This window comes from Salarias fasciatus, unplaced genomic scaffold, assembly GCF_902148845.1.
Source record: "Salarias fasciatus unplaced genomic scaffold, fSalaFa1.1, whole genome shotgun sequence".
NCBI classification, from domain to species: domain Eukaryota; kingdom Metazoa; phylum Chordata; class Actinopteri; order Blenniiformes; family Blenniidae; genus Salarias; species Salarias fasciatus.
In genome coordinates this window covers 83025-98550 of record NW_021941406.1, presented here as the reverse complement: position 1 = coordinate 98550, position 15526 = coordinate 83025, and the positions used below count along the sequence as shown (strand labels likewise).

Below are 15526 nucleotides of genomic sequence, written 5' to 3'. Positions count from 1 at the left end.
CATAAAGCTTTCCGGTGACAAAAATGTATCTGCCTCGTACAACAAGCAAGGAGTTGCTCCGAATAAAGTTCTGAGTGAGACATCAAAGTACTCATTAATTGATTTATAAGATCAGTTCAATGACCATGATTGGAAAGCTAGAAGCTTAAAAATTTTTTGTTCTGATGTTTTCTGTCATCAAAATTCAGTTTTGTTCCTCTGGCAATCTCACTCTTGAGGATAAACTTTGTGAATTCTTCGGTCAAAGTCAGTGTAATGCTGGTTATTCAATGTTCCAGTGTCCACTTGTTGTTATTACTGCACAGCTGTAGTTGGAATGAAGCAACTCAGACCCTAAAACAGAATTTCCAGGCCAGTCTTCTCGAGTTTTCCTGTAGCCTGGAGGGAACCGAGCGGCTTCCCTCTACCTCTGCCCTCTGCTTTTACAGCTTATGTTCAAAACGTTGCAATGATGTAAGAAAACGTTCAAATTAACTAAGTAACCCTCTAACAATAACTATATATCTCTCCTACTGTCAGAAATTTGAGGAAAAAGTCAGAATTCAGTGAAAAAATCTCAACTTGGTGAAAAAACTCTCAAGAGAAAAGTCAAATAAAGACATTAAGGTCAGTTTTCTAAGAGAAAAAGTCAAAATTCTCAGAAAAAAGTCACTGTAGTCACTGATCTGTCACAGTAAGGACACAAACACAGGGGTGTTTAAATATATAGATTTTATATACATATATTCATGTGGATGACTAGAAAAAGAAAACACTATATTCTTACAAAGGAATGATTCTGCACAGTCATATTCCCAAGTTAAATAGTAATTCGATACAAAATTACTATAATAAATAAAACTCATCTCGTTGTTTCTTTTTTATTCACACATACCAGTTGTACAAACAATAAATTACAAGTTCAGTGCTGTGTTTCTGTCGTTCAGCCAGAACTGTCAGAGTAGTTTGTGTGTGTGATTGTAGAGTGTGTGTGTGTGTGTGTGTGTGTGTGTCTGAAATACTCGGAATTTGCATGGAACACGCCCGAGAGATTTGAATATGCACACGAGTTCATTTGTTTCATTGTTCAAGCTCCGCTGTGTAAGTCAATGGAAATGCGAGTGAAGAGCGGAAAGGGGACGGATGATATGTCGACCATTTAGAGTCTGAAAATGCTTCTCGTGCTTCGTTTTGGAACTGCAGATGCCGCATGGGTGAGGTTTACCACGCAGGAAAAACATAATGGCAGCCAGACGCTTCGACACAATTGCAGGAAAGTATTTTTAAGTCCATTAGCGGCGTAATCAACTTCACTCTGTAATGGTGGCGCCTCATTGACTGAGGGGACGCTCTCAGTGTTAACTTTCACAGAAACATTAACAATGCTATGTAAGAGAAATTCTTGATGCAAGTGAGTAAGAAATTATAGAAACATGATACATAGAGTCAGAGCGGAGGGTCTGAAATGGCCTGTATAAACAATGCAGACTAACCCTGTAGTGTGTGCAGCTTTAAACTTGAAAACAGTTCGACATTCTTAAACATGATGCTTTCTGCTGTTTTGCTGAGAGTTCGTGAAGAAGAATGATACCTCACACGGGCAGGCCTTTCAGCGGCTGCCATGTTAGCCTAGCTTAGCATTACAACAGAATATTTCTGAAAAGGCTCGAGCAGAGTGAGTTCAGCCTTTAAAAACAAACCTGTGTAAAAATGGCTCCCTTTGCTGTTCTGCTGAGAGAAAACCGGGACCACTGATACCTGACAGAGGAACAGACCCTCCAACTGATAGCTCGCTAGCTTAGCTTAACATTACAGAAATAAGCATGGTAGAGCCAGTTTTACAGATCAAGTCTGGGAAACTGAATGAAATATGCTATTTTAAATCTGTAGATTGCACTTGTCATATTTGAATCTCTTCGGATGCTGATGCTCGGACATTTGCTGGTTTAATTTTGATCTTAATGAACAACTGGAAGGAAAGAACATCTGCCTTGTATTGTTTTGCAGGAAAAAATGGTTTTGAATAGACAGTGAGGTCAAAGGATTGTCCAAAAGCCAAAAGCAGGAGCATTTTCTTCTGCTAAAATGACAATAAAGGAACTGGAAACAAATACATTTCAAAGCTCTGAACGGACGAAATGTTATTCAGCAAAAACTGGGAGTCCGGGTGACCTTTAGAGACCCTCCACCAAATGTAACTCTATTGATGCCTCTCTAATGGACTGTTCAGAATGTCCATACCGCAGCCAATCCCACCCATCAGAGTAAAAGAAAAAAAAAAAAAAAAAGACAAAAAGAAAAAAATCAATGACAGACACAGGCTGGAAAATGAGCCGAAAAACAGAAGAGATGAATTCCTGAAGGACAATAATGACTGCTGTCGTTGCGAGTATCCAGGGCACACATTGTCAAATGAGCATCAATTCACATGAACATACAAACAGATATTAACAAACACACACATGCACACACACACACTCTCTCTATCTCGCTCTCACACACATAGACACACACACACACACACACACACACACAAACACACGACCGTCCTCCCAGCTCCAGTATAATGATTGATACAAGTGGAGCCGAGAGTGAAGGAGCTTCAAGACACAGTGGAGAACAAAAACACGTATGTGCTGAAAACAGGCCTGGGGAACATGTTATGTGTGAGCGTGCAACAAGTACACACACAGGGACGCACTTACACGCTACACAGGCACAAAAATCAAGCTTCGCCCCAAAACCCGCGATTCGTCATTAACCTCCGTTTACATGAAGGAGCGTCACGGCAGCGTTGCCCGTTTGCAGACTTGTCTTCCACGATGGCATGCTGCTGTCCCTGCACTGCACAGATGATTGGTTAAATCAGCCCCCCGTCGGTACGTTATGTTTATGCATACGTTATGTATGCACGTTTCTCGCTTAAAGGTACAACAGGACATATTGAAGTAATGCCATGTTTGTGCACTGGGTGGCAGCATTGTGCCAGCGCACTCGTTCTCTCTCTATCCTCATGTAACATCAGGCAGTGTGGTGAGTTACATTCATTTCGAGTTTATCCTCAAGCAAACCAGTGAGGAAGACGTAGCTTGTGCCAATACGGATGGAAGAGTGCCTGAGACTCCTGCCAAATGCTAGCTAAAACGGAACTTCTGGTCTGAGGACAGACGAGATGCTACAGCGGCCCACCACTTCCTGCTAACTCACAAAAGTGGCATTAATGGAATCACGGTGTGCTGTACCTTTAATGAGATGTGATTTTTTTTTTTTAATCATATTTGCTATATCTAGACAGAAATGGTCCAGTTATATGAACTTTCTGAGCAAAAACGCAGGACGAGACGATCCAGGGTCCTCATGACAAAAGACTGAAGGGACTGACTTCCAAATCCACAAGGAAGCATAAGAAAACACGACAGGCATGCCGACACTGGGCCCCACACTGTGGAGACGGATGTACAATCATCAGTTGTCCACGTGGAAATGACATGCTACATAGTCCTTAGCTCTGTCACACGGTGCTCGTCACTATCGTAAAAAGTTCTCCTGTTCTACTCATGCTCTGCATCGCCACATCCATTCACATCTGTCTCCGAGTGTCTTTGTGTCCAGTTCCGGCGCTTTCCGCCAACATTCACAGTCCAGTTTAAGGTTCTACTTCTTTTGTTCATTAGAGTCCTACATCCACCGCTTGAGATGTTTATGGGATTGCACCACGCTCCTCTTCTGCCACCTCAACATTTCTTGACCAGACAGTGTTTGAAGGCTGAGGGGCGAGACCCCAGCACGCAGCCTTTAGACAGTTTCCCGTCCTGGTCTTTACACTGAACCGTTCGGCTCTGCCAGCCAGTGTCACAAGTCCTGGAGCAGGTCATCCAGACCCCCGTGACCCACTGTGGCCCTGCCGTCGGGGGAGGAGGCCCTGGGGCGGTGGAAGCTGGAGTTGGGGAAGATGCGGTGGTGCGACTTGTGGTGGTGGTGGTGGTCCTCGTGGTGGTTGGCGCTGTCGTCTGGGAAGGTGTTGACTTCGTGTTTGGAATGATCGGGGCAGACGGCTGCTGCGGCGCCGTCGACCGGGGCATGAAGAAGCTGTAGCGTACATCCAGGGGCTTTTTGGCATCCGTGGCTAGAATCTGGATGACCAGTGCTTCCTGGATGGCCCCGGGGCCCATGCTGTGAAGCCACTCGTCCCTCTGGCTCCACCCGCTGTAGTTGAGCACCGATCCGTTGAGCGGGATGATTGTCTCGGAGGTGGAGATCATGAACTTGCCGTTCAGGAGGTATTCGCCGCCGGGCCGTCGGAGGGCCAGGTAGGCGGTGTAGCGGGTCTGGTCCTTCGCTTTGTACTGACGGACCTTGATGTGAGTCGAACCTGCAGGGATCCTCACCACGTCCGTGTAGCCCTTGCTATTTGTGGGAGGAAAAGTGGAGATGTTAGATCAGAAAATGTAAGCATCACACTTATTTCAAAAATCTATGTGGGTTTAAGTGTTCCAGCCTTAAACTGAGACTCTGAAAAACCACATCAAGAAATCATGTGCTCATAATGCAAATAATGTCATCAGCCAATCACATCGCACCTACCCGAGGCATTTAGTCACATGATATACATGAGCTAATGAAGTCAGGATAATGAACAAAGTTGACTTTAATGGTTTTATTGTCGGCCGGAGAATTTGACAAACTCCAGACGCTCTGTTGTACCTTTTCTTGGTGAAGTTGCCCACCACCCGTACACATCCGGTGCTGTCGCCGCCGCAGATGCCGCACTTGTCAAACTGGAGCTTGGAGCCGATGATGCCATCACAGCCCGTCCGGACACATTTTCCTTTGACGCACACCGAGCTGCTGAACGGACGACAGTCGGTCCCGTCGACCACCTGAACGCAGAGAGCCACGATCATCATCCCTGTCTTCTGCAGGTCCTATTGAGGCCTGATGGTTTTCTGACTCACCCTCTGAGAGAACACCACATAGTATCCCGTCCCTTTGGCTCGACATGTCAGCTTGCAAACATCCTTTGGGAGGACTCCCGCGTACTTCGGCACCCACTCAACAAAAGTCTTCACCCCCTTGGGATCTGTTTGGGGACCGTTGCGTACCTCACACTGCTCTTGGCGGTAGCTCTTACCTGTGGAGGACATTATTTGTGTGATAAACTCATCAAAACTCAAAACAGTCAAAACTGCCTGACTGGGTCACACTCACTTGACACCGGACACGGCGTGACATTGCAAGACCGATAGATGGCTCTCTTGCCCGTGCAGTAGCGCCCATTGTTCCTTGGTGGTGGGTTGTTGCACAAACGCTGGGCGAACTGCACGCCGCCTCCACATGTTCTTGAGCAGGAACCCCATGAGCCCCAAGAGCTCCAGCTGCCATGATTGGACGCCTGGGAGAAGGGATAAGAGATGGAAATGAGTTGGCAATTTAATTTTATTCGGTTCCCACCCCAGAGAAAGTTCGCTTTAACCATAAATAAATGATATCTACAGTGAGAACAAGGCGTTTGACCTGAAGCAGTTCTCTAATTCAATCTGCTCAGGTTAGGGTTTAGGGTTAGAGGACTGGTCCCTCTAAATGGAGACCCTCTATCATATGGGTTACTTGGAGCTAAGAATTCAGTGGCTTTGCTCAAGGGCAAACCCTCATCTCTTGTCCGGCTAAGATTTGAACGGGTGTTTCTGGAACAAACTTTCCATTTTAGTCTTTAACTCACCAATGCAAAAAAAGAGGTGAGAGGGTAACAGTAGACTGTTGTCAAGCACCAGCTGACCATGTGTCATTGGAAAATCCCTTCGGAAATAGATCTGTGATCGATAGCGATAAAGATGTGGTATTCACTGCGGCTTGGACACAGAGACAGACAGGGAAAGCAAGAGACTGCATTCATGTGATCATAACTTCAGAGCGTTCAAAGCTGCTCATTAGGCGGGCGTAGCAGCAGCTGTGGTGTAACAGCTCACATGCTTCCCTTCAGGAGCTGCCTGAATGAAAATCCTCAGGTAGCTCGCTTATTTGTGGGCTTTTCCAAGCAGCCAGTGGTGTATGAGTCACACATGATTTAAAAAGACTGGCTAAGTAGTGTTTAGCATTTTATGACACAAAAACCAGTGATTTCTGCAGAAAGCTTCTTTGGAAAAGTCTTTTCCGTTTCGCTCCAGGGCTGAGGTCTTCGGAGCATTTCTTTCCATCGTGAAAGCTACTTAATCGGCAATCAGGGTGCAAGAATTACAGCAAGGCTAAAAGGCTCCGGAGTCTGGAGTTTGAGGAGAGGGGGTGAGCTGCCTGTCATCCACAGGCAGTGAAAATGAATCGAGTCAGAAGCTGGGCCGGATCCACGACACGCAACCGTCTGCCAAGGCTGGAGTCAGCCCCATCCAGCGTCATGTGACAAATAAACACAAAGAAAATGTTCTTTTCCCTCTTTCCCGCCCCCCTCCCCCCTCTGATGAACAGACAGCATTGACAGATTTAGTCCTTTAACTCATTAAGGCCAGATTCGATTGAGTTCTGTCTGGGGGAGTAAATCGCAGAGATTAGCCCAAAATAAAGCTGATCACACACTGAAGTCACACTCAGAGCTGTTCAGTGTATCAGCCTGTCTTTCTTCTTCTTCTTCTGTTCCTGAATTTATCTTTGTCTTCCAAAAACAACCTCATGTACATAAATATCAGTTTTTGAACTATAAAAAGACGTTTATTTTGGATTTCGGTCCTGTCCGTCTCCGTGCCCTTTTCCAATTCGGTACCCGTCTTACCGAGTAGTGCTTCTTGCGGGTCTTGTCCACGCACTTCCCCTGCAGGCAGATGCGTCCCTTCCCGCACGGCGTGCCCTCCACCGCCGGCAGCTTCTTGGTCAGGCACACCATCTGGCCCTGGCGGATCACGGCGCACCACAGCCGGGAGCACACGTCCATGCCGGGGCAGACGGTGTACTCCGGGCCGAAGGCCAGGCGGCACTGCCGCACGGCGTCGTAGCTCTGGCCCGGGAGCTCCTCGGGGCCCAGGAGGGGCTGCCGGGGCGAGTCCAGGAGGCACTCGGCTGTGGAGGAAACCAAGGTTGTGATTCTGTGCTGCTTTGGCACGAACGTCACCGAGCTGAAGGAGCTGAATGTCGCCTCAAACATGACAAACTAACATCCTGATTCTAGAGCATCTTCCTCTCAGTAACACTACGTATTTTCAGCAACCCTCTCACCATTGCCGTCGTCAAAAAAGTCTGTGATGGTCGCCGAGGTGCAGCGGCTCCAGGGCTTGGAGGCGTCGATGGAGGTGAGGATGGATGACATGAGCCTCTTGTCGCTGTTGACCCCGAAGCGCTCCTCGCAGAACTTGGAGTCGTCGTGAGAGAGACCCAGCAGGTGGCCTGAGCAGCAGAGAGGCACATTTTTAATCTCCTGAGGTTTTGACGCCGAGGCGATGCTCGGAGTTGCAGCCGCGTGGGAAATGACGCGACTTGTCAAAGATTTGCGGCAAGAGTGAGCAAACAAAACACGGCCGGCCCTTGAGGCGGCGTCACGCGGTGATCTGATGATATCGCTGCCTTGCTTCCTGTGTGCCTGGATGAAGCCATGCATACCTATCTCGTGAGCCACCGTGAAGGCGGCGTGGAGCCCGTCGTCTTCGATCACGGCGCAGCTTCTCTCCGGAGAGCAGATGGTGCCGACGTCGGCCATGCCCAGCGTGTCGCAGGAGTGGTGTCCACAGAGATCCTGCCAGAAGGAAACAGGGTTTAAATCTGCACTGAAGAGAAAGAAACATCAACCATAACACCTCAAACACAGCTACTGTGAATCCTGTTTTCCTCCTCAGTGGTAAAACCGTCATGCACTTGCTTCCTGCTGCACATGCCATCGATCTGTGTTCGCATTCCCACACATGTCCATGCAGACGAGTCCCCGGCCGGATCGCCCCGATCGATCGGCTAATCGCGCCGTCGCACGGCTGCAGCACGGGTCCGCGTGCGCACGTTCCCGATGCAATGTGTTTCCCACACACCCGTGCACACACACGCCCCGCGGAGAGGATGAATGGCGGCGTTAAGCGGCGCTGACAGGCCTGCCGGGCGCCGTGAGGGATCCTCTGTGGGGAGGGTGTTTACCCGTTCCGGACCGATCGCTTCGGAACAAACCGCCTTGTGTTGAGCGCTCTCGCACATGACGCTGCGCTGCACATGCACACACACACACACACACACACACACACCCATGAGCGGATGAAACACAACAAGAGAACGGCAACAACAGCGCTCAACACACACTGCACAACACTCCTCGTTTTCTGTCACATATACCAGTGAAGGTTTAACAGGTGTTTAACATCAGGAATCATGAAATGAAAAATAAAGCACAACTTCAGCCACAGAGAAGATGAAGCTGGTGACAAATTACAGCCTCTTCATGCCGCAGGACGGCCGAGTCAGTCAGCTGGAAGACGGGCTTGATGAAAACGAGTCAATCAGATCCAAGCTTGCTTTGAAATGTGGGAAAATAAAGTGCAGGAGTCACTAAGACAACGAAGCCAGCGTCAAATTACAAGCTCTCGATGCTACACATCGGCCAGTTTGGCTGGACTGACAGCGAGGCGCTCTAAAAGTGAGTCAGTCAGAGGCAAGTCTGCTTTTAAAGATGTCGAATTGAAGCACCTAATTCAATGAAACTGGTGTCAAATTACAAGCTCTTGATGCTACATGTTGAATCTTATGGACTTCCTGGAAACAAACCAGTCGGAGGAACGTTTGCTTGTACTCTCAGAAGTTTTGTTTTGATCAGCAGGTGTGGATGATTCAAGGACTTTGCTTTCATTTTCATTTATTTATTCATTCATTCCCTCCCAGACTCAGGCGTGAGAGCTGATTTTGCTCCATTTATTTTTGTTGGGGGGGGTGAAACCCTGAGTAACAGGAAATATGTGGGATTGGGGGGGAAAGTTGAGGGATATCCAGTTAGATCTGAAATTGTGACTCACACCTGTTCAGGGGCGAAGCCCACAGACGGGCTGAGCTCGACCACCTCGCCATTGTTTACCCGCCTCCTGAAGCGAGTCCCTCTGAAAGCTTTCTTTCTTTTGCCGAGGACAAAAGGAGGAACGAGTTCAGGAGTTCGACACCGACGGGGGAGAGTTGGGAGATGGCCGGAAATTTATCAGAAGACTGGAGAGTGCAGAGAGGTTCGGAAATATTAGCAGAAATAACAGGAGGGCAGGCGGCGGGCTGGGCGTGAAGGTCAGGAGTCGGCCAGAGAGCCGGGGAGCGTGTGAGAAAACTCCACTGCAATAACCACACACACAAACACACACACACACACACACACACACACACACACACACACACACACAGAGAAAAGCCTCTCAGGAGACCGACGCCGGCTGAACCCGTCGCCTCTCACAACAATCCTCCCTCCACGTCTTCTGGGTTTTTTTATATCTACAATTTACGGCGTTTACGTCACAGACTTCACCGTCCAGATCGTGAGCCTGGTGTCAAATTACAATGCAAGTTAAAAAGAGAGAGGCTGTCTTTCAGTTGGCCGGTTAGAATCCAGTGGGCGAGTTTATCTCAGGGCTTTAAAGAGGGAAACTAAACGAGCTTGTGTCAGCCAGAGAGGAACAGAAGAGCACAAACAGTGCCAGGACAAGATAAATCTCAGGTTTCACCTCGTGTGTGTGTGTGTGTGTGTGTGTGTGTGTGTGTGTGTGTGTGTGTGTGTGTGTGTGTGTGTGAGACAGCCTAGAAGAGCACAAAGCTTTTACCCTCAAACACACCGTATATTTACTGTCCAGTTGTGTTGAAAACTCTCCACATCTTACTAAATTTGTCTCGTATCTCAACAAATGGCTTGATCCCAATCATCCAACGAGTCAGACTCCGGTGCTCGGGACTCTTCATGAGTTGACCTTTTGACCTGCTGGAAGCAGAAACTCTTGATATTTGATGTTCATTCGTCAGATAAGTAAAGCTGTGATCGGTTGAATTGAATCAACTGTCCGGCTGTGAGACTCAGGTCAACACTTGCAGCCCAGCGAGGCCGAGATTGGAGGCAGGAGTGTGTTGTGAGCCGGCTGATGGATCCCAGTGCAGAGGGCGAGGCTGCTGCTGCTCCTCCGGCGCTGACCCGAGTCTCGGACCTGTTGCATAACGGGGAGCGAGCCGGAGAGGGGCCGAAGGGAAGGGGAGGGTCGCGGCGCCGGGGGGATCCGAAGGGCCGTCTGCCGGCTGTCAACATGCCCCGACGGAGCCGAGCACGTGTGAAATATCAAGAACATCTAAGACAAATAGACGAGCTGGGATGTGGCCGAGAGCCGGGAAGCCAACACTTCCACGAAGAGAAAAGATGGAAGGACAAAAATAAGGAGTTTATCAGACGCTAAGCGACACGATTTGCTGTTTGGCTGCTTTGCAGCAAACGGAGCACGGACCCTGAACAGCTGATCCAAGACTGACGATTAGCTCAAGTGAGCAAAATGCTCTTCGGTGCCAAAACGACATTGTTTTTGTTGACCATCGACTCACACAGGTGCAGAAAATGTTCCCGAGGCTTTATTGATCCCCAGAGGGGAATTCCGTCTCTGCATTCCACCCGTCTGATTCATAGTTTACCAACACGAACGGCTCTGAGCTCCTGCAGTCACTGCAGCGCCGGCGCCCAGGTGCTTCAGGAAGCTCTCCCCTGCTCGGAACTTTCAACAACCCGGTACCGATGTGAACAGGATCGGATCCGAACCCATCAGGACCGCCAGGACTTTCCCACAAACTGGATCCGGTTTCAGCCTCCAGAGTTATTTCAAAATGAAACTATTTCATGAGTCGGTGAATTAGCAGTAATCACAGCGGCTGAACTTCACATGTACTGTTCCAGCTGTGAAAGGTGAAAGGTCAACCCTGGACAGGTGAGAGGACATCACAGGCACTCGCAAGCAAAGCCTGTCCAAATATTTTGAAGAAGAAGAAGAAGAAGAAGAAGAAAAAACAGCCTTGGCTCGTCGGCGAGCGTCTCCCCGGCGGTACAGTGGAGCCTTGTCCCGCTGTCCCCGCTCGCATCATGTCACACAGAAATGTCCCCCTCAATGCGCCCCGTTGTCTCGGCCCGGCGCTGGTATGCGTGGCGCCGGTGACACCGGAGCACGGGTCAGCTCACCGCGGCCGCGGGGGCGCCGCAGTAATTGGACCCGACCACAAAGAGTCGAACTGAGTCCAGCGCCGTGAACTCGCGCTCCCCCCTCCCCTCCCCCGGCGTGTGGGAACAACGGCCCGGCCTGACTCCACCGGTCCGTCACCGCCGCTCCACAACAGCGAGCGGCCGCTCCACGCCGTGGCGTGCTTCTGCACGTGAACCGAACCAACGCGGCGCCGCAGTCCGTCTCCCCCGGAGAAGTTTCCACTGGCGCTCGCAGCTACTTTCCTCTGGAAGACGAAGAGACGCCAGCGGGGTTTAGATATCAAACTCTGTTTCAACTCCAGACGCGGCCAGGTACGAGGCACCTGAGCCAAATCCAACCGTTTCCTCGCTGGAGCCGCAGCTGGTGTGTGTGCAGCTCTCAACACTGTCTTGGGCGGAGGCGGCGGCGGGGGCGGGGGTTCTGACAGCTCCTCTTACACAATGATTTATAGCCCCCGGAGAACGTGGGCATTTCTTCAAGATGTCAGCATCTTTCATGTTTTTCTTTTCAGGACGGGAGACGATTGGACACACATGACCGGACAAAGGAACGAGGCTTTTTACATTCCAGAGCCGCGCTCAGACAAACAAACATCAGCTGAGATAAAGTCACTCCCAATCCCCATAATGGCCTCTAAAAGCCAGGAGAGGGGTCAGAGGTCACATCGAGGAGCGGCAGAGGCTGCACTCTCCGGCTGTTTAAGAACTCGGCGCCCCCTGGGCCAGGTCATGCATCCCCCGACATGCTTATTCTGCATGCTGACCACATTACGCCGGCTGGCTGGTCCGTCGGGACGCGGCGCCGCACCGGGCTACGGAGGCCGCCGCGGTCAATCGCACCGTCCCTCCGGTGACGGGCTCGCTCCCGTCAACAATGCAGGACGAGCGACAGGCGACGGCGCCTCGTCTGGAGACGAAACGCCGATGGAAAGACGAGGATATTTGAACGAGATCAAAGTGGTCGGGGCGGAGGAGCATCACAGTGCGCCTCCTGTTTTGTTCCATAAGAGCCTTCTGTCCTCCTGGTGCCGAAACTGCCGTTTCCATGACCGCCTGACCCTGGACGCCCGGCCAAGCCCGACCGCTGCCGACGCCACTTCCTCCTGCCGGGCCCGCTCTCTGCAGCTGTGGCAGTGAGGCGGGTTACGAGCCGGCTGGCAGCGGAGCGCCGACCTCCGGTATGCACTCCGGCCGGCCTCGCCAGCGCCCGACGCTGCCAAGTATGCACAAAAGACGCGAGGCCTCTTTCCTTTGTCGAGACCTCGCATGACTTGAACGCACCGCAGTCCAAGGCGAAGCCGTCGGACACATGACGGGGGCTAACCGCCGTGAAGCCACACCCGGAGAGCTGCAGAGGCCAGAGAGCACGCCGATCTGCTGCTGCCCTGCGGCTTTGGACCGGCGGACGGGGGAGGAGGAGGAGGAGGAGGAGGAGGAAGGCGATGGTGAGGGAGGGGATGGATGAGTGTGGTCTGGGTGAAGCGCACGGCTCCTCACTGGGTGGATGTGTTTGTTTTTCTGACAGCTGCCGGCCGGCCTGACAGACACTGGAAAAGTACGTAGGGGGAAAATAAATGTGTGGAAGCGGAGTGAGAGAGAAAGAGGGAAGGACGCACAGACAGCTGCCTGGTTGAAAAAAAAAAAAAAACTTTTCGGAGGAGTTTGGAGGGAGATCTCTGCTGCTGGTTCCAAACCTGCTGGGAAGAATGTGCCGTGCATGGTCACGGGAGCGCGCACCAGATCTCTCTCTTGCACACACACACACACACACACACACACACACACACACACACACACACACACACACACACACACACACACACACACACACACGCAAGCTTTTGCGCCGTCAGGGGATTGGGAGGGGGAGGCTTGGAGACAGAAGACTCTGCCTACAAAAACACCAGGCGCAGGAAATACATTTTTCTCGTTTCACTGACGCTGCGCTGCGTTACGCACGCAAGACTCAGCAGAAAGGATGGAGGAAAACAAACACTGGAGGAGTGAACGTGGTGGGAGGCACTTTGTGGTGTCTTTCATTTCGATTCATGAAGCTAAAATGACCGTTTTATGTCGGATTTGCAGGGAAAAAATGCGTAATGGGGAAATTCAGGCTTTGCAAATAAAGAAACTCGGGTATTGATTCTGGGGAAACTGCCACAGTGTGCACCATCACTGTGCACGCACAGAGCGAAGGTCGCAGCAATACCGGTGAGGTACTGATGCGCGGGCTGCGCGCGCCAGGTGAGCGCAGCGCGCAGGTGGAGGCGCGGACGGGCGGAGCGGAGCGGGAGTCAGTTACCTGCCTGGTGAAGAGGATGGCGGCGTCGTGGTGGTGCAGGTGGTCGTCGTCCAGCGGGTTCTGCTGGTTCTGCCACTTGCAGAAGCTCTTGAGCGTCGCCGCGGCGTTCTTGGACACCTCCAGCCCCTTCTCCCGCTCCGTCACCGCGGTCACCTTCACCACCGACAGCCGGATGGGGTTCTCGATGCTGGCGTGTCCGTACAGCTTGGACGCGATGGACGCCAGCGTGAGCAAGTAGTGGTTCAAGTCCTTGCCGTATTTCTTGGTCATGGTCTCGTCCGCCACCAGCAGCAGCTCCACGTGCCGGGCGCGAGAGACAGACCTCCTGCGCCGCGCGCCACGGTCCGGAGCAGTGAAGCGGCTCCAGCGCGTCCTCCCGCGCGCGCCGTGGTCCTCCCCGCCCGCCGCTGCCTCCCGGTCCCGGTTCCCCTTCCCCCGGCGCCGCCGCCTCCCGGCGGCATCCCTGCGCCCTCTGCGCCCGTCGCGCGTCCCGCAGCTCTCGCGCCCCTCGCCCATGGCCTCGAAGCTGAAACTTTCGCGCGTGAACACGTGGAGCGCGCTCTCCGCGTCCTTGTCCTGCAGGGCGCGCACGTCGTGCTCGTGTCCCTTCGCCCTGACGATGGGTGTGATGGTGTAGCGCGCGTGGTCCACGGCGAAGAATCCGTGGAGACCCCCGCCGCACAGGTTGAAGACGGCCAGGGACTCCGTGTTGGAGTCCACCGTGCCCCGGTACACGCACTCCCGCTGCGCCGGCCCCAGCAGGGCGCGCACGTACTGCGGGCTGAGGTGATGCGACAGCACCGACTCGTCCCGCTCCATGTCCAGCTGGAAGCGGCTCCCGTTCAGGTACAGCAGGTAGCCCACCCTCCCGCCGCCGTGGTAGATCCGGTCAACGGTCCGCACCACCCCGTCCGTCCGGCGCGCGGGGGAGAGCGGCGACCCGCTCGCAGGTGGGAGGTAGAAGCCCTGGAAAGTCGCGATCCCCGCGACCTGCTCCAACTCCAGCACGCACAGCAGCAGCAGCCGGAGCCAGCGCGCGCCCCCGGACAGAGCACCCAGCGGCTGACACATTGTTCATTCCAGCGCGCAACGCATCCGAATCTATCTGCAGGACGCAACTTTAAGTGTCTGTTCCTCCGAAAAGCGCATCCTCCCGGAGTCCGGATCCCCCATGCGGGAGAAAAACCAAACCCGACCAGGCAGAAACCAGCAGGCGAGCAGACTCCAGCATCGAGGGGAGGGAAGAGCGCGAGAGGAGGAGAGGAGCCGCAAAGAGGAGCCGAGCGCAGGCTTGAGGGACGCGAGCTGAACTTGGAGAACAAAAACACAAAGTTTGCTCTTAATAGGACCCGCAGAGAAAAAGTCCTGCCCCCTTTTGCGCTCCATCACCACTCCTCCACCCCCCCTTTCTCTGTCTCTGCCTCTCTTCCTCAAATCAGAGGAGAGTCAAGTGCTGGAGGAGAGAAACCTGAGGTTCCCGCCGCCTCCTGCGGTCCACCGTGCGCTCTCCTGGAGGGACGGCAGGGACGGCAGGGAGGACAGAGCCCCCCCCCCCCCCCCCCCCCCCCCCCAGCCCTCAGCAGGTTCTGGACACCAGCATCACTTGTAGCCTGCAGCTTTGGGCTCGGCGTTCTTACACTTCTGCTCCCACTTTGACTCCTTTAATAATTGAAGGCTGGAAAAAGTGGCGAGTTCCTGCAAACTGACGGAGGGAATGGATAATTCATGGCCATTTCCCATGGCGCGCGCGCGTGTGTGTGTGTGTGTGTGTGTGTGTGTGTGTGTGTGTGTGTGTGTGTGTGTGTGTGTGTGTGTGTGTGTGTGTGTTGCTCCACTTGGGTAAGACAAAGTCAAGAAAAGCAAAATAAGAGTGAGGGACTTGGTTGGAGGGCCGGCGTGTGGTCTGCCGGGTCATGTGACCTCCGCAGGACCGAGGGCCGCTGGAGGTCCCGGGCGGGGCGGCGGGTGCGGGGGGGGGGGGGGGGGGGGGGGGGGGGGGCGCTGCGGCTGAAACCGAGGAGAGGGAACACGGTGTGCTGCCCCCCCCCCCGGCTCATCCCTCCGTGGTACGCTCTGCCGAGGAAACC

The 15526-nt window shown here is 52.6% G+C and overlaps 1 protein-coding gene across 1 annotated transcript; it reads right to left on the bottom strand.

The window, feature by feature from the left end:
* Positions 1–730: 730 nt before the first annotated feature.
* On the bottom strand, positions 731–14672 carry LOC115385803 (A disintegrin and metalloproteinase with thrombospondin motifs 5-like). Its single transcript, XM_030087879.1, has 8 exons — positions 13440–14672; positions 7561–7693; positions 7180–7347; positions 6740–7023; positions 5188–5371; positions 4935–5110; positions 4684–4859; positions 731–4386 (listed from the first exon to the last, which is right to left on the bottom strand). The coding sequence occupies exons 1-8, from the start codon at positions 14508–14510 to the stop codon at positions 3714–3716; spliced, it is 2865 nt and encodes a 954-aa protein (XP_029943739.1). The 5' UTR covers positions 14511–14672; the 3' UTR covers positions 731–3713.
* Between the last annotated feature and the right edge of the window lie 854 nt (positions 14673–15526).